Source organism: Girardinichthys multiradiatus, chromosome 18 (genome assembly GCF_021462225.1).
Source record: "Girardinichthys multiradiatus isolate DD_20200921_A chromosome 18, DD_fGirMul_XY1, whole genome shotgun sequence".
Classification (NCBI taxonomy): domain Eukaryota; kingdom Metazoa; phylum Chordata; class Actinopteri; order Cyprinodontiformes; family Goodeidae; genus Girardinichthys; species Girardinichthys multiradiatus.
Genome location: NC_061810.1, coordinates 27068170 through 27094338, shown reverse-complemented (window position 1 = coordinate 27094338; position 26169 = coordinate 27068170). Strand labels below are relative to the sequence as shown.

The following is a 26169-nucleotide window of genomic DNA, read 5'->3' as shown; positions in this document are numbered from 1 at the left end:
GGTGATGAACAAGTCGAACTCTGAGTCCTCCTTAGGACATACAGCTATAATTTTGTAAAAGGTGGTTCTAACAATAGGTTATAGCGGGAGGGCTGAATACAAATAGACACTATTCTTTTCAGATTTTTATCTGTAATCAAACATGAATGTCTTGTATCATTCGGCTTCCACTTTACAATCATGGATTACTTTGTGTGGGTCTATCACATACATTCCCAGACAAATACAGTGAAGTCAGTGGCTGAAATGTAACAAAATGGGAAAAAAGCAGCATGAATACTTTTGGATCACCTATCTTCTCATATTAACCTGTAGCCAGACAAAATTACAAATAGTGAATTTCACAACACAAAATTAATTTGTAATCTGTACAGCTACTTGCTATTCTATAATATTAGTTGCAGAGGGAGCTGTCACTGCATTAACAGTTTAGGCCCCGGTTCATTGTGGGATTCAGAGCTACATTCAACAAACACATCTACAGCTTTTCATGAATGTACGGTCAGAGGCGCGCGTCCGGCCGTGTGCATTGATCGCGGACGCGCACAGAGAAGGCGTGGAAATAGGACTGGATGGGGGTGTTGCGCGGAAGAAGGCGCACAGGAAAAAGAAAGGGCCGCACATACACGTCACTTGGGGAAGCTGAACACACTGGGCAATGTTTAATTCTCACCATTATTTATTCCGCCCTGTTCCCGTTTCTGACCGCGGAGCCATCGCAGCACGAAGTGCGACTTCCTCTTAGTGCTCGGTGTGAGGCATATATCGTCACCCCCACCGCCCGCTGGGGAGCGCTGACACACACACCGCCGCTGAACTTCCCGTGAAGACGCGGCACGGGCGAAAAGAGCTGTTGCTGCTGTGAGAAAAGCGGAACGACAGCGGGGCTTGTCAAGAAGAGAAGACATACTTGAGTCATTAAGGCGTCTGGCCACAGAAAGGGAGCTATTGTCCTCCAGCTGAGGGCGAGCAGAGGCGGTTCTGCTACTCTGCTAATTAGCCTGCGTTGGTCCCTGCAGAGAGGGAGAAGAGAGCGGGGCTGCTAGCTGCAACAACAGGGTTTAAAGGGGCCGTTGTTCACATTTCCTCCACAATCTGGACATTTCTCTTTTTGACTGATTTTATTCCTAATTATGGGGTCCTTCAGCGGATAGTACCCTCCCACCCTTCCTTCTAACCCCACCGGCGCACCCTGGCTCGGATTCGCCCATCGGGCGCTGTCCTCGCAGGGGGGTAACGGGTTCACCATCGCCCGGTAGAGCTAACTACAGGCGGTTTGGTCTTCGTGACCCTTGCCCGCCCTGCCTCGCCTCGGACCCTCTGTCCCTAACCGAGTCGGAACATGGCAGGGAACCTGAAGAAAGGTGGGGGTATCATCGGAATGATGAAGGATGCCTTCCAGCCACACCATCATCACCTCCACTCCCATCACCAGCCCGGGGCCGTGGACAAGAAGACTGTGGAGAAATGCTGGAAACTGATGGACAAGGTAAGCAAACACCCACATTGACAAGGGATTGTTTACGCGTCTGATGTCCAAAACCACTCTTGGCTAACAGTAGCTAACAAGCTAGCTAATCTTTGCAGCTAATGTTATGTTAGCTAGTCAGCTGGGGAGAGACGTTAGTAGCTCACTTGAGCTAATTTTACCACCTAAACGTTGACGTTTTAATATTTCCTGCCATTATAAAGGAGATGGTACTAAAAACAACGTGAGTTTGATACTAGCCTCCGGACATGGTAAACAGAACACCTCCTATCAGTTAAAAGTCTGAGCTAACGCTATCGCCGTCATCTGCTCAAATAATAAGGTGTTTCACAAACTTTTAAAATAGACCGAATAAAACATATTACACAGGAGGCGCGTAGTGTATCATTATCAAGTCTGCACTGCTTCCTCTTAAAAAAACAAAAACCTGTACATTCAGTCAGCTGTCTGTCAGCCTTCGAAAGCTGCAATAAATCGCAGGGAAACATCTTTGTAACTGGGGCGATTGTGCTCCTTTTTTACGAGGAAGACTCATCTCACAACTTACTTCTCGGAAAAAAGTCAGAAGCAGCTCGACCCTCAGTTTCCTGTGAGATTCAAACAGCTTTTTGTGTCTCTCTTAATGATCTCTCTTTTTGATCCCTCGACATTTAGCTGTAAAGTTAGGAGGCTATTTACTACCTTAACTTTTCCGCTTTATTTAGTTCCAGCAGCGTGTGGTTGAAGTTATTTGTAACCATCTCTGCAACGCATTTATGTTAGTTAACGTCATGCAATTAAACCATTTTCCAACTCTCTAGCATTTTCATGTGATCTCAAACAGTTTAAGGGCAGAACTAGCAAGCGGAAAATGTCATTCTTCTTCTCTAGTCTTCACGTTTCACACTAGGTATAGGCAGTGATGAGATTCCCCCTGTGTCCAATTTCATTTTATCACGGTTTTTACACTGCAATTTGTAACATGATCTAATTGATCTAAACCAAAAAGCATATGTTATTGCGTATTACAGTTATAGTAATTTAATCTTTTAACATTTTTTTTTGTTTTGTTTTTTTGTTATTTTGATACATAGACTTTGGCAGTAATATAGAATTAACACCTACTAGGTTCAAAAGCAGTTTTCAGGTGCTTATTGTGCAGCCTGCTGCCACTTGCTAACATGCGTGCCACTTCTAGATTGCAGTTTTAAAGCATTGTTTTCGTAATGAGCCCTGTGATAAACTCAGGGTGCACCCTGGCTCACTCCTAAAGACCGCTGGGAAAAGGCACCAGCTCCCCCGTGACTCTGCAGGGCGCACAGTCAATTGATAGATGAATGTTATCTTATTAATCATCCCATTTAAAATGACTTTAATAATAATATTTTATATTTTAATAATATTTTTTTTAATACTTTGTTTTAATGTGTTCTGTAACACTTATCTATTGCTATTTTGATGCATAAAAAAACTTAAGAATTAACACATGCTTAAATTCGTAGTGGTTGTTCTGATCCTTATAGAGTAACTCACGTATAACAAGGTAATATTAATAGTTTAGTCAGGTTATCTGCTTGGGTAGAGTCTGAATTTGGCTGCTTTACAAACATGCTACTCATAGCTTGCCAACTGTAGCCTTATATTTAATGTCATATACTATGCTAAAGTTAGCATTCGTACATTAGCTAAAATGCTAATATTAGCATTTTGAATATTACCTGCTATGCAGGAGTTGGTAATTAACTAAAGTTAGCTAATATGCTCACGGGCGTGGGTTTTGTAGCTTTCTCAAATCTGCTGTCGATGTTTTTGAGACCTTTCTCTGATGTCTCATTGAAAGCAATTGAAACGGACCAAAAAAATCATACACGGTTTTGAAACGGTAACATTTAAAAACCCGGGAGAACCATGATGATGTTGATGGCCCAAGCCTGCGACATACATTAGCTGTTCATGAAGTATTCAGTCCTTTCTAATTACATTTGTGTGCACAAATCTGCATATACTTAATTTGCCAGAACTCATTCGTAACTTTTATTTTATCAGCCAAATGTATATCAAAATAATCCTGCGCACTTCAGTTAAGACGTATATTTGTGTATTTCTTAGGCATTGGGCATATATTGTCCTCACTGGTTCCTGTACTTTGTGCAGTAGTTTATATATATTTGGAATCTTATCAAAATAAAATGAAAGCTTTATTAGGTTTAAGCAATTACATATATGGTGTGGTATTTCAGGTTAGGTGATCATTCTTCTAAACTGCACACTGTAAAGCTCGCCCTTGCGGCTGTACAAAGACATTTTCAAGGTGATTTTCTCATTTTAAGCTGCAATTTAAGTATTCATGTCCAGTAAGTTATAATGTCATACAAAGTAAATGTGTATTGTAGTCTTTGGTACTGAGAATGGCTTTTGACAGTATGTTTTTATTTTTACAAATCGCACTATATGCTGAAGTGGTTAATAATCACCAATTTAATTAAATATTTTTTTATTTGCCATAGCAAGTATTGTAGGATTATTGTCAGTCATATATTTTATGCTCAAACACCAATCTTGGCTTAAACAATGCACTGTTAAGCAAGTACATTCATTATTTGTCATTAAATTAAAAACTTCAAGGAAAGGAAATAAAGGACTTTGCTTTGCTAGACAAGAAAAATGTAATATTAGGGGAAACATAATTTTGCCTTTTCTTTGTTTTGCTTTCAAATCTGAGCAAAAGTCTACTACTGTTCTTCAAATAGGTTATCCTGAGTTATCATAAACCTACCAGCTCTGCGCCAGGTGTAAAGCTACATTTGAAAGAGTTAAACAGAGAGATAGGTGTCGAAGTGGAATACGTTTTTGCTCCGAGGCAGTCAAGATTTTACTTAAGTTTTAATAAAAGCTGACATATAAGGGGCCCCAGATGTTGCGGCTTCCTACACATGGGCATGCAATAACGCGTATTTTACTGGGTGCTCGGTGCAACAGCAAGTCTGGCAGGTGCTGATGCCAGCGGTGTAACTCTTATCTCTTGTTAGGTGTAAAAATGTCTGTCTGTAGACGTAAAGACAGGTTTTAAATATGTTATTGGCCGGTGTTGTATTCTTGGTGATCAGATTAAAGCATATGTGTACTAAGAGTTGGTTAAAAGGTGAAAGTTTCCAAATCAGGAGGGAAAGAAATTTATCCCACTGTAATGCAAAATCCTACATTTAATATTGCAGTTAAATGTGTTTTTTGTCATAAGCACGTTATGAGCAGCTGTCTTGCTTTTCTCGGTTTCGAGATTAAAAATTCCACCCAAAAGGAAGATGATGCTAATTTAGGAAACTGCTGAAACTGATGGTTATTTCATTATGTAATATTTTCCTGTTTACCTTTAGAGATGGTTCATAGTCTGGTTTCCTCATGGCATGGCTAAAACTGTGTTGGTTAGGTGTTAGAAGGCTGTACGTTCAGTTAATTAGATATGAACCAATCCTTGATTCTCCGAGCTCGAATACTAAATTTATCCGTGCCAGTTTTATTTGTGGCTTGAACTGTGAAGAACTTTTTAAGGCATTTTCCTAAAGCAACATTTGTGCAGTAGATATTATAAATTGTGCTGTGTTACTTATTTTACCTTAATTGCTCTAATGGATTATTAATCAACAGTTTTAAAGAGAAACAATTGAAAGTAAAATACTGCATTACCCTCTCCCGTACAGCTGGAGAAAACTGCTCTTATGCAGGCACTTTTCTCTGACGTCTACTGAGACTTTAAACCGTCGGTGCAGTTTGACAGAAACATTTTAACGGTTTCGAAACTATAATTTCTTAATACTTTAATATACTTTGACTCTAGTAAGTGGACCAATACCAAATTTTTTATGAACTTTTTAGATCGCTCCAAGTCTGCCACTAGAGATGGAAAAAATAATCAAACAGTTGACTCTCATAAAAGGGAAGGTAATTAATGACTGCATTTTTGTAACTGTGTTCCTGGCATATTTCTTTCCTGTACTCCTACATGGTCGGCACACAATCGTCTGGCCTGATTTACAAAAAATCAGCCATGTCCTGTTGCTGACGTGATTATTGTTTGGCCACTACTGAAAGCCAACAGTCGAGCGCTGTAAAGGCCCAGGTTTAGATCTGTGAATGAAAACCTATTTTTTATTTATTTTTTTCTTGCATGGCCTTGCAACTGAACAAGTAAATTGGATATGTGCATGTCGGCTTCAGTTGTGTTGTGTCGTGACTGAGTGTTCCAGGCTTTATGCCAGTGTCTTTTTATTTTTATTTTTAATGGTCAACTAAGTGACTCAGTTACAGTAAGATGGGCGATGAACGATGAAACATCACTAAAGATCAGACGTGTTTCAGTCTACCGTGAATTCAGTTCCATCTGGTCATGACCACAGACGTTTTGAAATCTCCCAGATGTTTATTTTTGTTCATTTATAGTTTTTTGCTGTGTTTTTTGTAAATGTGATGCACAAATGTACATTACCAGGACAACAGCCTGCGCTTGAACTCTTCAGATTCACGTGATAATTATATTCAAATGTCAAGTAAACAGAGTGGGGTTTTTTTATGTTATAATTTTTTTTGAAGGCAGAAGTACCAGAGGATTCACACACTGAAATGAGGAAGTGTAAACACATCAACTGCTTCTCCAAACATGCTGACGGACATAAAGGGGGGGGTGGGGGATAAGACTTACACATCAACTTAAAGGCACGATGACCATGTAAAAAGTCCAGGCATTCTTGATTAGTTTAAAGTGGTGGAAAAACAGTGAGGTGACATTGAGAACAGATTCATGCACTTCAAACTTTTTCAAAGGTTAAAAAGCCCAAACGGCAAATCAATATATTGAAATTTTCTGTATTACCGTATTTTCCGCACTATAAACCTTAAATTTTTTCAAAAAATGACAGTGCGCCTTGTAATCCGGAGCGCCTTATATATGGATCAATTGGTTAATTGGTTGATCCATACTGGTTGTACACGGCGCTCTGTCAAAATGTTTCAGTACGACTGGTAAACTACAAAGCCGCACCGCTTGCAGCATTACGGCTACCGTAGTCAGGGGCGTCGCCGAAGTAATAGCGGTAAACACCTGTACTGTGCTTACTCCTAGTCCAACACCACTTGTGTGTGTATAACGTTTGAATGTACTGTTGCAGGAATTGCCTGAACTATATGTGATTAGAAGCTCAGTGTGTGGGGTGTATGTTTCGTGTGTGTGTATGGAAGATGTTGACATTACTCCTCCGGACAGAGGTGGCGCTGTGTGCTGCCGTAGCTGAGAATCAAGAGTGAAGGAGTGACGTCGGTATTGTTGTGTGAGTGGGGTGGGTAGAAACGGCGACCGGAGCAGCGGTGTATGAGTCTGTAAGCCCTGTGTTTTTACGTGCTGCAAAGTCATTAAAAAGAACCCCGAATCTCGTCAACAACTCAGTGTTTTGATGCTGTTTCTTCATGCTCAACTCAGCAACGTATGAGTGAGGGAGTTAACCCCGAGGAAACTAGTAACTTCGGCCCTGGAGAAAGCGTCTCCCCTGTGTCATCAGACTACGGTCAGGGGACAGAAACAGGAAAGGTTAACAGTACGTTTGATTTAGTGCATCAAACTGTTTCTTTTACGTGTTTACTGAATCAGGGAAAAGTTCCCTTTCACGTTTGATTTCAACTTCAACTTCATAGACTCCAATGCATTCCTAACGTGCGGTTGGCTCTATTCAATAGAATTCTATGTAGAGGAGACCTTACCATGAGAGTGAATGGAGTTATCAGAACGCTGGTTTGTAGTGTATTAATAAAGTTTGACTGACTGACTTATCTGACTGTTTTGTTGACATTCTCTTTAGCACAGCTCCATCTAGTGGATGCATAACGCAACCCCAGTCAAACGTTTGACTGCGGTAGCTTCTATTCTATGCGCCTTATAATCCGGTGCGCCCTATATATGAAAAAAATTCTAAAATAGGCCATTCATTGAAGGTGCGCCTTATAGTGCGGAAAATATGGTAATTAATTTAGAATTGTAAAATAGAAGAAAAATGGTACATGATTTTAACAGATTTGAGAAAAAAAACAATCCGAAAAGCATGGCCTGCTATGCGTATGTAGGCAGGCCCTATGAAGAAACATTTTGTAGAACTGCCTTTCTCTACATGTATTTTAGAGTTTGTCTCTACCAACTTTGCACATGTAGAGACCGAATTTTGTCGTCCGTTCTTCTTTGAACCCAGCTCGAGCTAAGTCAGATTGGTTGGAGAGGGTCCGTGAACATCAGTTGTCACAAAATCTCTATTGGGTTTGGTTTGGACTTTGACTAGGCTAGTCTAACAAATGAAAGTTGGTTTGATCTAAATCATAGCATTGTAGCTTCGGCTAGGACCGTTAGGACCGTTGTCCTGCTGGAAGGTGAAGCTTCAAGCCAGTCTTGAAAAGGCTCTCTTCCAATCATGTCCTGTATTAAGCTCCATCCATCTTCCCACTAACTCCGAGAAGCTCCACTGTGCCTGCTGAAGGAAAGGAAGGTGCTGCCGCCACCACGTGTCACTGTGATAAACAGCATTTTTGATTATTTTTTTTTCTCCAAAAACAAGCATGGAAGCTGAAAGTTAAGTTGTTTGGTCCAGAACCCTCCTCCACATGTTTCCTATGTCCCATAGTGGTTTTGAGTACTTTAGCAGGACACTGTACAAACATTCAGCCTTTGTTTTAGGCCCATATGTTTTATAAAGGAAGTGCAACACTTGTATTATAACTAATGGTGGTTTACAGTGAAGGACTGAATGTATTACATAATGCGCACGTTGCTGGGTTCTAAAAGGCCCAAGCTTTTAGGGACCTTTCTCTGTCTTTGTTGGCACGTTATGTTCCGCATGTCTCCTGTCTCCTAGCTGGAAATATTTTGAGTCCTTTACTTCAGCAGCCATACTAATCATTTATGTACGCCACATTTTTGATATACAGTGTAAAAATACATTGACAGTCATCTAATCCGCTCTTCTGCCATTTTTCCTCACTACCGTTTTATCAACCCTTCTTTTCTGCTTTTTCTTTCACATACGCTCCTCAAACCTGTTTCTTATCTCCTAACCGTGTCTTTTTTTCTCCCCCTCACATCCTCCCATTTCTGCAGGTGGTGCGGCTATGTCAAAACCCCAAACTGGCTCTAAAGAACAGCCCCCCTTACATCCTCGACCTGCTGCCAGACACCTACCAGCACCTGCGCACCATCCTATCACGCTACGAGGGCAAAATGGAGACTCTGGGAGACAACGAGTACTTCCGGGTCTTCATGGAGAACCTGACCAAGAAGACCAAGCAGACCATCAGTTTGTTCAAGGAGGGCAAGGAGCGCATGTATGAGGAGAATTCGCAACCCAGGTCAGACAAATGGTCCGAAACTGACCTTCATGTTGGTGTCCTTATGTTAACATGGCAGTACCTTCCTTTAATTAACCCACCTGAAATGAGTAAATTTGTTGCGTGATGTAGGTCACGTTTCATTAAGAATCCCGTTGAGAACAATGGTGGGTATACCAACCCCTCCAGGGTAGTTGTAGTTCAAGATGTATCAACACAAGAGAAGAGAGATGTTGTGGTTTGAGCATGTGAGGGTGTGTGGTTAGAAGGGTGCTCATTCTACAGCTGCCTGTCACTTGGTTTTTGAACCTCCCTATCTTTACCATCTATTCACTGTGTTCTTTAGCTGCTGCAGTTGTTAGCTCTATGATACCCTTAGCAGTTTGGAAGGAAACACAAAAGATTGCGTCTTGCACTGAAAAGAAGTGGTTCTTCTTAAAAACAAAAAAAGTGGGTGTTGAAATAGGTAGACATAACCACAGACAGCAGAAGTAGTTCTGAGGAAGATCATGTATTTCTTGTAGCTGGTGAATTTTAGTTTAAATGTGTGCTCCATGTTTTTAGTGTAATTTCCATTAATGTCAAAATTTACAAGCGTGTACCACCATATGGAGAGCAGATCTCTATTGTACAGATGGATTCAGCATCGCAGAACACACACTGTAAAAGGTTAGAAAAATTACATTAACTTTTTTGACACGGAGAAAAAAAAAAGAAAAAGGTGACTCAATTATCATCTATATGCTTGGGTAGAAAAAAGCTTAATGTTTCACGGTGCCAGTCAGGACAGTAAATGAAGACCACAGTGGATTTGTTGGTCAAGCACCAGACGTATGAGCCAACAAACTAACAAGGACGATGGCTGAAGGGTTTCCTAGATAATAATTCTCTGGAGAATGAACTTTTCAGCACAGCCATGCCCTGCCTGCCAGTAATATATTTGACCAGATGGATGGATGTTCACAGGCCTCGACTTGAAAGAGACTTTTGTGACCGTCATGCTTAACTTCACAGAAAGCTTTTGGAGTATCTGGTGTCATAAACTGGTAGTTTTGTTGCATTGCCCTACACATTTTACAGTTTATTGCTTCCCTGATTGTTATGGACAGTTTGTGACCTCGGGATGTGACTTTTTGCTTGAGTTTTGTGAGGTTTGGAAATGTCTGTCCATTGTAACAAATAAACTTGGGTCACAGGTCTAGTTATTGCTCTAAATGTAGATATAGACACATTAAGATAAGTTTTTTTTTTTTTTCTTGTAGTCATTTAATGAGTTGAGATCAACAAACATCTGCCTTACTTTATTGGTGGGTTCTCTTGTCATTCCCATTTTGGAGATTGGCTAAAAGAAACTGCTATTTGTCAGTTAATCATTTTCTATTGTGGTCTTTTTTGGGGTCCATGTGAATAAATGTATTCAAATTAAAATAGTTTAAAAAAAATCAGTGTCACACTGATGCTGCAACTATTTAAAGTTTTTTTTTAACACATTTTACTACAGGACCCAAAATTTGTGGAGGGCAATGAATCTATCTTTAGTTGAAGTGTCAAGTTGCTAGAAAACTATGAATTCCACACAGACCATAGAGGAAGAAGTAAAACTGTTTTTTTTTAGGTTAGATTGGCAATAAGGGGCAATAAACTATGTTTCTCTGAAATTCCATTAATTATGACGTGTAATGTCATTTGTATGAATTGGTGCAATGTGGTCTGGATGTTTAGTTAATGTTCAGTTTCTTCATAGATTAACATTTTGTTCCCTAACTAATTTTTCCATTTCTTGTGTTTTAAAACAAAAAAAGTCATCATTTTGTGCAGAAAGATACATCCTCATCTTGTTGCATAGTTCCTCAGTGAGATTGTTCTTTTGCCATGACCATAATCTTGCAGACAAGACCCCACAAAAGGCAATCAAAGAGAAGAGGAAGTTTCAATTTCAGGCCCTTCTGTTTTTAACAGGAACAGATAAAGTTGGTTGCTGCCATTTTAACAACATGTCTGTGTGAAATTCATTTCCATTCTCACTTCACTCCGCTGAGAGGCTTTGCCGAAACAAATTTCTGCTGAAGGCAGAGGAAATGCACACATATACGCAGCAACTGGGCCTTGCACACAAAGATGAGTATTGTTTGAATGAGGAAGGCAGTGGCTGTGACACTAACCAATGGGTATCAGCCCACTTAAGAATGCTATAGAATTAACAAATGGTGTTGAGATGCTGGGGAGAGACGTGTGTGTGTGTGTGTGTGTGTGTGTGTGTGTGTGTGTGTGTGTGTTCCTGTCTTGGCATCACAGTGAGAACCATTTTCCCGATTTCACCATCAAATTGAGGACCGTTTGTACCAAAGTGAGGACATTTTGCTGGTCCTCACGACCTATTTTGCTAACGGTTAGGTTTAGGACTAAGATGTGAATTGAGTTTAGGTTAAGGTTAGGGTTAGGCATGAACTGGTAATGATTAGGTTTAGGGTTATTGTCAGGGTTAGGGCATAGAAAGGGTTGAAAATGACTGAAAATCAATGGAAGTCATTGGGAGTCAACACATGGTCCTCACTACATATAGCAAAACAAGAGTGTGTGTGTGTGTTTAGGCAGCAGCAGAGTTTACACTTGGCTTAGACTCAGAAATCCAACTGGAGGGATAATCTCAATCCAGGATGGCAGAAAGAATTTCTGAGTTGCTTTTTCTTTTTTTAGATCAGCATTAACAAGAACTACAAAGGCTTATTTTCTGGCCTTATTTCATATCAGTATGTGATAGTTGTTAACAGAATTAACTAAATTGTCACTGAGCTTTGGATATACAGGTCCTTCTCAAAATATTAGCATATTGTGATAAAGTTCATTATTTTCCATAATGTCATGATGAAAATTTAACATTCATATATTTTAGATTCATTGCACACTAACTTAAATATTTCAGGTCTTTTATTGTCTTAATACGGATGATTTTAGCATACAGCTCATGAAAACCCAAAATTCCTATCTCACAAAATTAGCATATTTCATCCGACCAATAAAAGAAAAGTGTTTTTAATACAAAAAACATCAACCTTCAAATAATCATGTACAGTTATGCACTCAATACTTGGTCGGGAATCCTTTTGCAGAAATGACTGCTTCAATGCGGCGTGGCATGGAGGCAATCAGCCTGTGGCACTGCTGAGGTCTTATGGAGGCCCAGGATGCTTCGAATATCCCTCAGATTCTCTATGGGGTTCAGGTCAGGAGAGTTGGCAGGCCAATTGAGCACAGTGATACCATGGTCAGTAAACCATTTACCAGTGGTTTTGGCACTGTGAGCAGGTGCCAGGTCATGCTGAAAAATGAAATCTTCATCTCCATAAAGCTTTTCAGCAGATGGAAGCATGAAGTGCTCCACAATCTCCTGATAGCTAGCTGCATTGACCCTGCCCTTGATAAAACACAGTGGACCAACACCAGCAGCTGACACGGCACCCCAGACCATCACTGACTGTGGGTACTTGACACTGGACTTCTGGCATTTTGGCATTTCCTTCTCCCCAGTCTTCCTCCAGACTCTGGCACCTTGATTTCCGAATGACATGCAGAATTTGCTTTCATCCGAAAAAAGTACTTTGGACCACTGAGCAACAGTCCAGTGCTGCTTCTCTGTAGCCCAGGACTGGGGAATGCGGCACCTGTAGCCCATTTCTTGCACACGCCTGTGCACGGTGGCTCTGGATGTTTCTACTCCAGACTCAGTCCACTGCTTCCACAGGTCCCCCAAGGTCTGGAATCGGCCCTTCTCCACAATCTTCCTCAGGGTCCGTTCACCTCTTCTCGTTGTGCAGCGTTTTCTGCCACACTTTTTCCTTCCCACAGACTTCCCACTGAGGTGCCTTGATACAGCACTCTGGGAACAGCCTATTCGTTCAGAAATTTCTTTCTGTGTCTTACCCTCTTGCTTGAGGGTGTCAATAGTGGCCTTCTGGACAGCAGTCAGGTCGGCAGTCTTACCCATGATTGGGGTTTTGAGTGATGAACCAGGCTGGGAGTTTTAAAGGCCTCAGGAATCTTTTGCAGGTGTTTAGAGTTAACTTGTTGATTCAGATGATTAGGTTCATAGCTCGTTTAGAGACCCTTTTAATGATATGCTAATTTTGTGAGATAGGAATTTTGGGTTTTCATGAGCTGTATGCCAAAATCATCCGTATTAAGACAATAAAAGACCTGAAATATTTCAGTTAGTGTGCAATGAATCTAAAATATATGAATGTTAAATTTTCATCATGACATTATGGAAAATAATGAACTTTATCACAATATGCTAATATTTTGAGAAGGACCTGTACAGTCTACTGATCAGAATATAGAAATAATATGGCTATGAATTATTTTAACACATTACCGATTTAGTAAAACAACAGAAATTACTATTCTAGCTACAATTCTAGCTAGCTGTTCATGCTAGTTACCTGAAGAGGGTTAAAAACCCAAACATACTGAAGTCCATCATTCTACAGGAAGAGATTATATATGAGTGGTTAGTTGGCTACAGTTTGTCTCAGTACGTGTCACCCTTACGTCAGACTGTACAACACTTCACAATACTTGGGTCTGGTGTCTGTCATTTTCCTGGTCGTTTTCAGGTCAGGAGGGTTTGCTTGGCCAATCAAGCACAGTAACACCTTTGTCACTGAACCAGCTTTTGGTACCTTTGGCAGTGTTGGCAGGGCACAAGTCCTGCTAGTAAATGAAATCAGTATCTCCATAAGCTTGTCAGCAGAAGGAAGCATGAATTGCTCTAAAGTTTGCTGGTAGATGTCTGCGTTGACTGTGGACCTCAGAAAACACAGTGGACCAACACCAGTAGATGACATGGCACCCCAAATCATCATTAACTGTGGAAATATCACACTGGACTTCAAACAATGTGGATTCTGTGCCCCTCCACTCTTCCTCCAGACTCCGGGACCTTGATTTGCAGATGAAATGCAAATTTTTCTTTTATCTGAAAGGAGGACTTCAGACCACAAAGCAACAGTCCATTTTCTGGTTCAGGACTGGCTTGACATTAATAATGCAATATTTGTAGCCCCTGTGTAGTATTCATCTGTGCGTAGTTGCTCTTGATGCGCATTGCATATTCGGTCCACACCTGGTGAAGCTCCCCCACATTTGTGAATGGATTTTGCTTGACAATCCCCTCAAGGCAGTGGTTATCCATGCTGCTAGTGCACCTTTTCCCACCACATTGTTTTCCTTTCACTAAACGTTCTATGAATATGCTGGGACACAGTACTCTGAGCAACTAGCTTCTTTAGCAGTGACCTTTTGTGGTCAACCCTGATGTCAGGGGGTTTCAATGACTGTCTTGTGAACATCTGTCCACAGTGCCCTTTTGGAGGCTCAGGAAATTTTTGCAGGTGTTTTACGTCCATTAGCTTATTGGGTGTGACTCAGTAGAGTCAGTGTGCTATAGAGTAACACTTTTTTTGTAAGAAATCTATGAATGTGAACGTTTTACAGTGCCTTCAAATTGAGAGGTCAAAGCAAAGGGTTAAGTGTTGTTCACAGTAGAAAAAAGTGAAAATAAAAGTGAATTTACTATGAGTAAGACTTAATTATTAACACTCACATATATACACATGTTACTCCATATTTGGAGGGAGTCGACATAACACAGTCAGCACTTCCTCCTTGTTTGCTTCACTTACTTCCTGTACAAACCTTACGCAGCACAGCTAGAGACTTTTCAGGCCTCTTATCTTTGGAGAATACACAGAGGCATAAGATGAGTATTAAAGTTAAAACCTTTCTTTAGTTTATCGAATTAGGACAAAGTAAAAGGATGTTATCTCAACCTGATCAGCTTGTAAAATGTATGCATTTTTTATGGTAAGAAAAACAGTTGGTGGGTAAGACATTCAAAAAATATTTAGGAAGTTGGACCCCTTCATTCTCTTTACTCGTTCCCCTTGAACTGCGCCTCCATTGCATCCTGAGCAACGCTGATAGATCCAGCTGGTTACAGGAAGTGGTGAGCTTATGAGCTGCAGGGTGATGCAGCTGCACAGAGGGACAGACTGTAGAAAGTGATAAAGGTGAAGGAAAATTACGTATTTGCTGACGGATGTTTTTGAATTTTCAATGAATCCTTAGCAGCAGATCTGCTGTGGTTTCAGTTTGATTAAAGTTTAACAAGGCCATTCATTGAAATCAAAGCACTGTTAATCAACATGTTTGTTCAATGAAGAAGCTTAGAAACACATGGAATAAAATTAATTTAGTGTCTTATTTTTAAAATCAGAGGAAGATTTTTTGCAGTTTTCAGAATTGTAACTTTGTTATTATTTAGAATTCATTTGTTTGCCCAGCATTAAAGCAAAACAGATATTTTAAAAGGAGCTTTTACTTTATACTCTATATTGCCTGTTAAGTAGAGATGCATTGATCAGGCTTTTTCAACAGATACAGATATCTGTTTGTCTTTGCGATCTAACTTGCAGATTCCTGTTTGTTATTACATATTTTATTTCTTTCTACGGAGGACTATATCACAAAAGGGCAAAAAACATTTAATGCAAGTTGACCTCGTGTTCCTGTCATTTGACTATGTTTTATACACCAACCCACCATTATTTTATGTGTTGATCTCAGGGAGGCTCGTGGCCCCTCGGGTTCCATCTTTTTAAAATTAGAAATACGGTGAATGTTCTGTTGAATTTAATTTTACTTGGAACTTAGAGAAATACTTGGATATTCTGACTTCGAAGTAGAAGTGGCATGCAGGATTACAACACCCCTGTCCCCCACCACCACTTTTCTTTTAAGCTTTCTTCTAACTTCACTGCCTTCCTTTTCTGACACCATTAACATTAGATCTTGACACAATAGAAAAGTGCATTCCACACATACCTGTGTGATATTATTACAATGGTCAGCAGGACCAACTTCCTCACGCTTTTTGTCATTCAGCCTTCCCTGCAGCTGGACCATTGTCATGCATTTCATTCAGTAATAATTTGGACCCAATTCTTTATTCTTAATGACAGTCAGTAGTTTTGTGAGATTCGGTAGCATTTCCACAGCAAGAGAATCTCCTGGGAAGTTTGGCAAAAACCATTAATAATGGATTTTGATCTGTTTGTGTTCTTTATTGTCATTTTACTCCCACTTTTTGACCAAATTAATTTTTCTAATAAGACTGAATTAATGTCTCCTAGTGGATCTAAACTTGTATCTGTCTGTGTTTCCTGTGGAACTCTTATTTTAACTTCTGTTTTAGGAAAGGTCATTTTTCCTTATGTTCATACGATGCACATCGGCATTATGCATGATTTGCATGAGACTTGGTCTATCTGCGGCATAGTGCTTGGTCGGGTTGAATCTAGTGAGACTATACACTTACTCGCTGCTCTTGCTGCTCTGATTGTCTTTAATTTTGTATTTTAGACCTGTTTTTTGTTTAACTTGGTAGGATTTCCAGCCTAGAGTGAAATGCATCACACCATGAAATACTAGTGTTTCCTCTGTCATTATAATGTGGGGGCGCCCCCCCCTTTCAAGGACCCCCTCCGTAGAAAAAAAAAGTCATTTAAAGTTACCTTTCCTATATAAAACATGTCTATACATTGTCATTTCTGCCTTTCTCTGTTCCACCCTGAGGTGCAGACACACGCGATGTGCACAGGTGAACACAATCCCGCCTGTAGACACGCCAGAGAAGATGCCACAGCCACCTGCAACACAAGCTAATATATATCTGCTCCTTTTAAGTGCTCCCAAGGTTTTGAGGATAGCAGCACTTATTCTCATGGGAGTAGCAGCCATAACTCTGCTACTCTGTATCCAACTGTAGAAAATTGCCTAAATGCTTCAGGCCGTTCCTTACAAGCAGCAAAAATCGACACCTCACCGAGTGACGGGTTTTGACCCGGCTTGGGTGTCAGAGGGGAAATACGTCCTCTGGCTGTACCAGACTGATGTTGGTTAAAAAAAATGTGTATAAATGCATTAAGGCAATGAATTGTTATATTGCTGTTATTGAAAGAAACGCATAGAAATCCTTCATGTGTCGGTTAGCGTGGAGGTAACAGTCCTAGGGGAAACACTGAATTCTCTTTATCCTTTTCCAATAAAGTGGAACAAAAAAAGATTGTTTTGCATACTTTCAAATGTTATTTTTCTTGTATTCCTGTTTTGGTTGAGGACGGATTTTCTAAATTATGACTTCCTATTTTTTGTAAATGTGCTTGACACCCCTGTAGAACAAAGGTCTGCCTCAGAATGCACAGGCCTGCACTTTGACTATCTGTGGATTCTTATCGCCACTGCAGTAACGTTGTAGGTTTCTCTTTGCATTTGCAGTGAATCAGTAGGAAATGCATCAATGCTTTACAGTGCTGATTAAAGCGATTTAAACGAGAACGTTTGCATAAATGTCATTCATCCGTGCCTTTTTCAGCAGCTGTTGGCATAAATTTAGCTTTATTTTTTAGTCCCACAGATTCACGGTTTACAGTACCGCTTAAGTTTAACATAGTTGGTTTTTTGTTTCCAGTGGAGATGAAACACACAAAATATCTGTTAAGTTACTTAACGTCAAGTTTTATTCTGAGAGGAACAGAGCAACAATGAAAACCTCTATTCTGAGCCGTAGCAAGCTATTTTAGAAATTTAACCTGAAACTTTTTATTTAGTTCAAACAAATCCTGGACCGATTTTAAGGTCAGTTTAAGTTTCATTAAAATTTTGCCTCAAGATGACCTCAATCAGTCAAGTTCTCCCATATACAAAACCAGTGGTTTCACACCTTTTTTTTGGCACTTCCAACAGGTACTTTTGGCATTTAGCATCTAATAAGGATCTGTCTGAAATTCTTTAGTGGTTAGCCTATCTGGCAAATTGCTACCAATGTCTGGAATGGAAGACATGGTTCACACTTGAGTAACTGAAAAACTTTCAAATTTTCCTCCTCAAGGCTTGAGGGTTTATGTGCAAATATGTTTGCACACACACACACACACACACACACACACACACACACACACACACACACTGTCTTGGCTGAATATTGTACTTATTTATGTTGCAGTAGCATCTTGAGTAGCACACTCATGTCACCCTCGCAATATTAGATTATGGTGATTAGGATGATGCGAATGACTATCATCTGTGCTTTGTACAACGAGTGTTTGGTGTTTATGCGTGCAGAGATGATTGAGCTCCGATATACAAGTCAGAGCATTAAGAAACAAATAGCTGTCACATTTTAAATTTATATCTTGTGAGAAATTCTCACTTTCATCCTGTCATTTATGGCTCTGAAAAGGGATTAAATAAAGAATGAATTAAAAACACCTTGCTCTAAACAGTGTCTTACGGCAGTATTCCTATCTCTTGAACCTTTTTGCATTTTGAAACATCACAATGATAAACATCAGGATTGGGGTTGTTAGTGGTAACAAAGACAATGTGTGCGAAGGAAATCTTAACTGTAGACATTACCTTGAACACCATCTCCACAGTGACACATGGTGGTGAGCGCATTATGCTGTGGGAGTGCTTTTGTTCAGCCGGGACAGGGGACTGAAAGATGGATAGCACCAAAAACAGGACAAATCAGTAAGTCTGTATCCCTCATTTTTGAGGTTTCTGTTAACAGTCAAAATTGGCATCTGTTTGGCTCTGCTTCACAATTAAGCACTACTGTTTGTTGATCTGCCATCACAAGGTGGTGCCCAGAAAATACACTGAAGGTTGTGATTATACCAGAACTAAATTTATGAAGTTTAAGGTCTATAATACAACTACAAGGCACTACATACACAACATTCTGCCAAACTGTTGAAAACGTTTGGTTTTTATGTTTTTCTTTCAAGCAGACAGATGTTCCTGAAATCCTCTTTAATAACGTCTTCATTAGTAGTTCTCCAGGCCTTCAGAAGGTCTTCCAGAGGTTTTTGTTGTAACTTACCGCATACTGTTCATTGTGTAGTTAAAAAGGTGAGCAAGTGGAGGAGAAAAGAGGGAAAGAAAAAATTCTGAATTAAAAATTGAGATTCTTTGGGAACCCCCTTGTATGTGTAAAAATAAGGATTTATTCATGTCAAACTGGCTCAGCTTTGTTAGTTTTTATAGATTAAACTTAAGAAACAAGAGCAAGTTGTGTATTTGTAACAAGCTGTTGTAACATTTCCTCAATTTGTTGTTCTCATCTACTTCCTGTGAGACTTAACATGCGGTTTATTAAATTTTATATCCTTTTCTAAGTATTGGTCCATCCAATGCAGAACATGGACAAAATATAGGAGCCTACCAAATATGGCACCCAAGCAGTCCTTTTAATATTGCACACATCGATGCATTGTGCAGCTCCTGTTCATCGGATTTTAGGGGAAAAAATAATTCTTTTTATGCCCAAGACTGGGTAGATCTTGGAACCCAGACTGGCCTCAACCATTTCTTAGCTATTTTTGGCCATCCAGTTGATACTGTATTAACTAATCCATCTCACGCTAAAATAGTAGCTTTTACATCCCTTTTAGTCAGGGGTCACATTTTACTCCTTTGGAAATCTTCTATGAGACCTTCAACTTCTTCATGGTTTCAAGATGTCATGTAATTTCTGAGGCTAGAGAAGATGGGTCTAATAACTAAGGGCAATTTTGGAAACTTTTAGCAGATCTGGGGCTGTACCTTCTTTTCCTTTCTTTCCCCCAACTGTTCCTGCTTCTGTGTGCAGTTTTATATCTCTCTTATTGGTTTGGCCACTACAAACTATAACCAAAACTGTAATATGTTGGCCTAATGTGTGACACTTGTATAAAATAGAAAATGCACGCGGTAAGTGGATTACACTGAACTTGTAATGAATACTGTGTGGTTATTTTCTTTTCTGATAAATAAACACAATTAAAAAAAAAATCTTCTCACAACAGTTTCATCATTTCACCATGTCTTCTTAATCTTCGCACGCTTCTCTCTATAAACTGATAAGTAAAGGGCACTAGAGTGGCAAACAAACTCAATGATGGTGTTAAAAAGTTTATCCTCACTGTTGTCGTCATGGCAGTAAATAACAGCAGTGGTGAAATTCTAGTCCTTTTTGCCCTTTCATCGTGGATGGTACCTTTTCAAAACGAAACATCCGTATTTTGAAATTCCTCTTAGTAACGTGGATGACTGAGTCCTATTCCATCAGTTGGAATAACCATGTTGAGCAACCTGTGAAAAACCTTTGAAAACTGGTGATTCCTGATGGTGCACATGACTGACTCACCACGGCAGATGCTGAAATTGGCACTGCTGTGATCAGTTACCAAAGCCATACACAAAAATCCATGATTTTAAAACCTCACAGCCTCTGTGTGTGTGTGTGTGTGTGTGTGTGTGTGTGTGTGTGTGTGTGTGTGTGTGGTGTGACTAGAACATGACACTGGCGTGCGCTTGTGTGTCTTTCCTCAAAAGAGAAGACGTATTGCTGGTGTTTGTTTCATCTCAGATCTGTATTTGCTTTTCTAAAACATTAAAGAACAAACTCCTGCTCTCTTCTTGGTTGAGCTGGATTTCTGCTTTCGTGTTGAGCACATAAGGCTAATACAGCTGGACTGGTAACGTTGCAGCTACCAGTCCAGGCAGGTTCTGTTTCTGCTAGCCTGACCTGTGCTGGCCGTGCTGCCTTGTGTTAGCGCACTGCAGTGCTGGCTGTCTAGCTGTGCTTCTTTATCACAGCCAGCAGGAAACAGGAAGGGAGAAGCCAGCTGCGAGGTCAGGGGTCGCTATATAGCATGAGGGGGAAGGAGGACAAAAACGTAGTGTTCCGAAAAGGTTTGGTTTTTTTCTGCTGTGGTCGCAATGAAGGATTACAGCGAGGAAGAGAATGACTCTAAACACACATGGCAGGCTAGAGTTAGGTCACCAAACTCCTAGGTGTAGTGGTAGTCCACTCAGTGTGCATTGTCACTGCTGGCACAGCAGTGGCTGTTGTAGTGGTCTGCTGTTGAGGTGTTGGCCACTGCCCAGTGTACACACAGCACAGAACTGCTTTTGTGGGATGGAGAAGTGCAAGGACAGAGGGGGCTGAGACAGGCTTTAACAGATGGTAAGCTTGTCCTGCATAAACTCTGACTTTCATTATTATTAGAAGTCATCACATGCTCATACAAGTCATGCAGTTTGTTATGATTAATGAATTCTTTGCACAGAAATATTCTTTTGCATATTTGAGATGTGTATTACTGTGTGTGTTCACTGCAAAACCAACACCTTACTACACCTTAGTATGCTGTGTTGGCTGAGACCTTTAAAGTGCCATGGGTGAATAGCTGTGCTAAATGCAGAAAATCTTTGTTGGTATGTGCTCATCAGGGTGTAGTACTCTTTGCAAAGTAAGATTTCAGAGTCAAAAGGAGTCAGACTGGATGACTGTAATAATTCCAAAAGGTGTGCAGGTTTAAAGTAAAACCTGTCACTCATTGTAGTTTTTCAAGCTAATAATTATCCTTCTTTTTGTTAATGTTCTGTCATAAAGACGAGATTAAAAACAGCGTCTCATTGACTGCAGAACTGATGCGAGAGACAGCTGGAACACACTGTGTGCTTGATACTAGACCGTTGTTTGTTTCACATGCCCTCTGTCTTAGTCCGGCTCAGTGTTAGCATGTACGCTGTCCCACCAAACGTGGTGTAAATCCATGTCTGGTAAATCATGTGGCCTTTTTCGGTTTGTCAGCTGAAATTTGTCGATCCACAGTAAGTCACTTTTTGTCTTTTTTTTTTTTTTTGACTGAGCAGATCTGTGGTTCTACTTCCTTTTGAAGCTTCCTGTGCTTCTTTTGTATGGTAAATTCACTGAATTCTTTTTAAACAGCTCCTGCTCTGTGTATCATTTAGAGATCATCTTGGTGTCAGTGGTGTTAGTGTTGTGTGGAAGCTAAGGTTTAAGGTTCTCAACTGAACACTATTATAAATTAAAGTAAAGGATAGTGTGTACATTCCAGTGGGATCTGTTGAGCTGGATTTAACATTTGATTGTGAAAGCTACTTTGCCTTGCAACAATATTCATACCCCTTGAACTCTTTCACATTTTGTCACTTTACAACCACAAACTTCACAGGTTTTTTTTTTTTCCTTTTTTTTTATGTAGTAGGAAGGGAAACTATATATGGCAACTGCACGTCACCCTTTTGGTGGCGTGCAGTTGCCATATATAGTTGTTGTATTCAATCCCCACATCCAAACCAAATTAAACCATTTAACTACATTTGAAACGATATGCATCTGTGGCTCTGCACATCACCCTGTGCACAACATCTCATGGTGAAACATGGAAGTGGCATTTTTTTTTTTTAGCAGGGACAGGGAAGCTGGTTAGAGTTCGTGGGTAGTATTATAATATCCTTACCATTTTAATACCATAAAGAAACAACCACACCACTGACATTGCTTCTTTGCCTCAGTTACACACCACCACAATCACCGACCCCCTCCACCTCACATGCACAAACAGCAACAAGATGGAAATAATCATCGGTTATTAATATTGGCCCAGTTTTACTTGAGCAATATCGATGCATTATGAAATTACTAACATCGGATGATAACGCATCCCTACTTGAGACTGAGAGAGTATCAATACACAATATCTGAAAACGGCCCAGTGGAAGTCCAGCCCTAGAGCCATATGAGAATCTGTGGGAAATCTTTAAAATTAACGAAATTGTTGTCTACGTCCAATAAGCTTTAAGATATTTTTTGAAGACAAATGGGGAAAGAGATTATCTCTAGATATGCAATGTTGGTGGAGACACCCGATAAGATTTGGAGCTATAATTGCAATGAACAGTTGTTTGGCTAAGTTTTCGCACAGGAGCCTAAAGACTAATATGTATTGTTAATTTTGAAAATCCTGTTTCTATCCATTTCATTACTAAACACTACATTGTGTTTCTCTATCACGGAAAATACAGTAAAGGAATGCAGAAAAAGTTCGAGTGTGAGTACTTCTGTGGGAAACTATTAACCTATGCTTCGATTTCTCTCCCTCAGTCCAGACCGTCTGCGTCGGCCCTGTGAGAATCCGATGAATAAAACATGAAATCAAATGGAGAGTTCATAATCGTTGGTAGCCTCCATGAATGTTTCAAGTTCAGAGATCAGTGGATAAATACACCTAAAAGGAACATTACATCTGTGACAGAGGGGAGATTAACTCCTAACAAACTTGAGAGAAAGGAAAGGTTTTTGTGTGATTATGTTTTAGAAGAAAGCAGATCATAGTTGGGAGGCTGTTGTAGCATGGATAAAAGCACAGAGAGGCTGAATAGATGAGACGGCAGCTTTGAGGCTTAGTAGGGCCACTGCAGCCAGGGAGGCTGACCTCCTGCTGAGGTCATGCTGCTGAAGACACACTCGCCTTTTATGAGTAAACTGCAAAGTGAAGAAGCTCTTGCCGGAAGCATCAGAAGTTCATCGAAGATTTGCTGAGGAGCTGATTGTCTAATTTGTTTCTAAGCATTACAGACAAATGTAGTGCTCACTTCAAAGGCAGCTACTGTTGCTACGTCCACCTTAGTCTTTTCAGTACAGTCTATGTGGAAAGAGCACTTCAAAGTGTTGGGCAATGAACTAAACAAGTGCTCACTTTTTTGAAAATCCTTTATTACTGAGAGGGTGTGATCGTCAAACATTTTCCAGTTTTACATCCTTTCCCTTTCTGAAATAAACTTCTGACGAGCACAGTTCTTTTTTTGGCTGGGCTTCAACATGCACTAATCTTATTAGTCTGTTTTCGTTTACTGTCCTTCCTCATTCAGTCTTTCCAGCCCCTCCCCTTCGCTTGCTGGGTGTGTGCTGCTGTGTGGGGCAGCTGCGGCGTAGCAGCGTTTTCAACACCGACTGTCCTGTGCATGTCAATTCAGCCTGCCGGCTCAGTCTCCCTTCGTGCTGCCCTTTTAATCGTAGCTTTTTCCAGCACAGTGCACTGAATGCTGCACTGGGGTGTGGTTTTCATTGTCAGGATGGGCTCTCGTTTCCTATTCTCCTTGTTTTATTATTTTTCGTACAGTTCCCTCTCACTTTTCTTCTTCTTGTTTGCCCTCTTCTCAGCTTCATTGTTGTCATGTTTTTTTTCCGCTCCAACTCATCAGTCATTTCCTCCTCTCTGCGCTTGTTGACCAGCCGTTTGCAACTGAGTCAGAACTGTAACACGCTGCAGCCTCGATTTGTAATTCATCCTGTGAGCTAATTCGTATGTCTATGGGAGCGGTGCTACGTTCGTCTCTGAACATCAGGGAAGCTTTTAACGACAATCCTTAGATATATATAAAGAAACAAAGCCTTTGAGTTTGATGTTTTTATTTGTTCCTTGAACATTTTAACCCTTAATCTCTCTGCATTTCCTGTCGTCTTTTCACTTGTATGATTATCCGTGGTATGTGAAAACATCAAATGTGGTGGATATAAAAAGTCTACACACCCTGTTAAAATGCTTGGTTTTTACCAGTGGGACATACTTGAACCTGTATATCCACTAGAAGTGTGTTGATTTATTTTTACTGACAGTCAACCAGACGCTATCAGTAGGACCTTTTGTTTTTCAGCCAACAAAAGCAAACATTTTATTTATAGCAAATTACATGTATGCTTTTGCAATTTGCCTCATATTTTTTTAATAGATCATTTCTGATAAAGATGTTATAAAACAATCTGTTTAAAGAATGCAGTAGGTTCTCCATTTTCTTTTGTATTAGAACTGTTTTGTTTTTCTAGTAATAATGAAAAATTCCTTCTGTTGTCCTTCTGTCACAATTAAAGCTTTCACATCACCAAACAAATGTTAACATCTAAGATCACTTGAGAAAACGCCAAAAAGCTGTTTTAAAACATGATGGATCTCAATCAAGGCATTATGCAGTGTTGTTAATGACCTCGTGAGAAAAATGCAGCGATTAAAAATGGTAAAGGGTGAATTTCTTAACTTTTGCAGGCGGAACCTCACCAAGTTGTCGTTGATCTTCAGTCATATGCTGGCTGAGCTGAAGGCCATCTTCCCCAATGGTCTGTTTCAGGGCGACAACTTCCGCATAACCAAAGCTGATGCTGCAGAGTTCTGGAGGCGCGCCTTTGGGGACAAGTAAGCACCATTATGTTTGTCTTTTTCTTGTGGATTGCTGTATTACAGGGCTAGGTCATGTGAACCTGAAAAAGTATCTCTACAGTTACTGGTATTTATTGCAGTGATAAAGTGGTTGGGTAAATGGGAATTCAGAACAGTCGCACTGGATTTAGTCTAGGTCGTCACAAATCAAATTGTTCCCAGTATTAGATAGGCTACTTCAACACACCAATGAAGGAGAAGGGAAAAATAGTGATGACAGCTTAAGTTAAGATTTCAACCATTTAAACATAGCTTTATTTAAAGCTTTGGAGAGACTGTAAATATCTGATTGTTTCCCTGTGTTCCAGAACTATTGTGCCTTGGAAGGTGTTCCGCCAGTCTCTCCACGAGTTTCATAACATCAGCTCTGGCCTGGAGGCCATGGCCCTCAAGTCCACCATAGATCTTACCTGCAACGACTATATTTCAGTGTTTGAATTCGACATCTTCACCCGGTTATTCCAGGTAGAAACACCACACAAATACGCTATGAACTTGTCCTCATTTATCATTTTACCTTGACACAATAATGCCAAGAATGGGAGGGGCGTCAAATGGAGACTACAGTTTCAACAATCTGCATTCAAGCTATGCATATTGAACTTCATCCATGTAGCAAAATCTGTTTTCTACTTCTGGTCAGTTTTCTATTGAAACAAAGTACAGTATAAATGAAATCGCTACAATATGATAACAAACAGACTGTTATTCCCATCAAATTATTCTTAAATGAATCTAAAACAACTGCTGCTTACGAAGCTTTCTTGAAAGCGCAGGTCTTAAACTCCAGTCCTGGAGGGCTGCTGTCCTGCAACTTTTAGATGTGTCCCTGCTTTTTCTCATCTGAATCAAATAATTAGTTCATTAGCAGGACTCCAAAGATCTTGACTGCCTTCTGAGGTCTTTTCAGCCCTTTGATTCAGGAATGTTGAAGCAGGGACGCGTCCAAAAGCTGCAATGACACCGGCCCTTCAGGACTGGAGTTTGACACCCATGCTAAAGCACTACTTCTCTTTTACCATCTGTTGTTGTTTTTTAAGTCATTTACTTATCAGTGATGTCTAGACATAAAGTACAAGTTGAAACATGCACCTAAATTATGTGAACAATTATGCCTTTTAATTGTTATTGAATTTTATGTTGGTCTTTATTTGTTTGGATAATTTTCTCATTTTATTTTTTAAGTGTTTTTAAAAGTTATATCAGGAAAAACATTTT

General features: G+C 40.0%; 1 protein-coding gene across 3 annotated transcripts in view; it reads left to right on the top strand.

Moving 5' to 3' along the window:
• Positions 1-527: 527 nt before the first annotated feature.
• The window catches only part of cbl (Cbl proto-oncogene, E3 ubiquitin protein ligase), a 51443-nt gene continuing 25801 nt past the window's right edge, over positions 528-26169 (top strand). Inside the window, exons 1-4 of one of the 3 annotated variants that reach the window (XM_047391460.1) lie at positions 528-1489; positions 8598-8845; positions 24781-24927; positions 25260-25416. In XM_047391460.1, the coding sequence (XP_047247416.1) occupies positions 1343-1489; positions 8598-8845; positions 24781-24927; positions 25260-25416 (699 nt within the window). In that variant the 5' untranslated portion in view covers positions 528-1342. Of the gene's footprint in view, positions 1490-8597; positions 8846-18075; positions 18416-24780; positions 24928-25259; positions 25417-26169 lie in introns of those variants that run through there. The other 2 variants (XM_047391461.1, XM_047391462.1) reach the window with 2 other exon arrangements.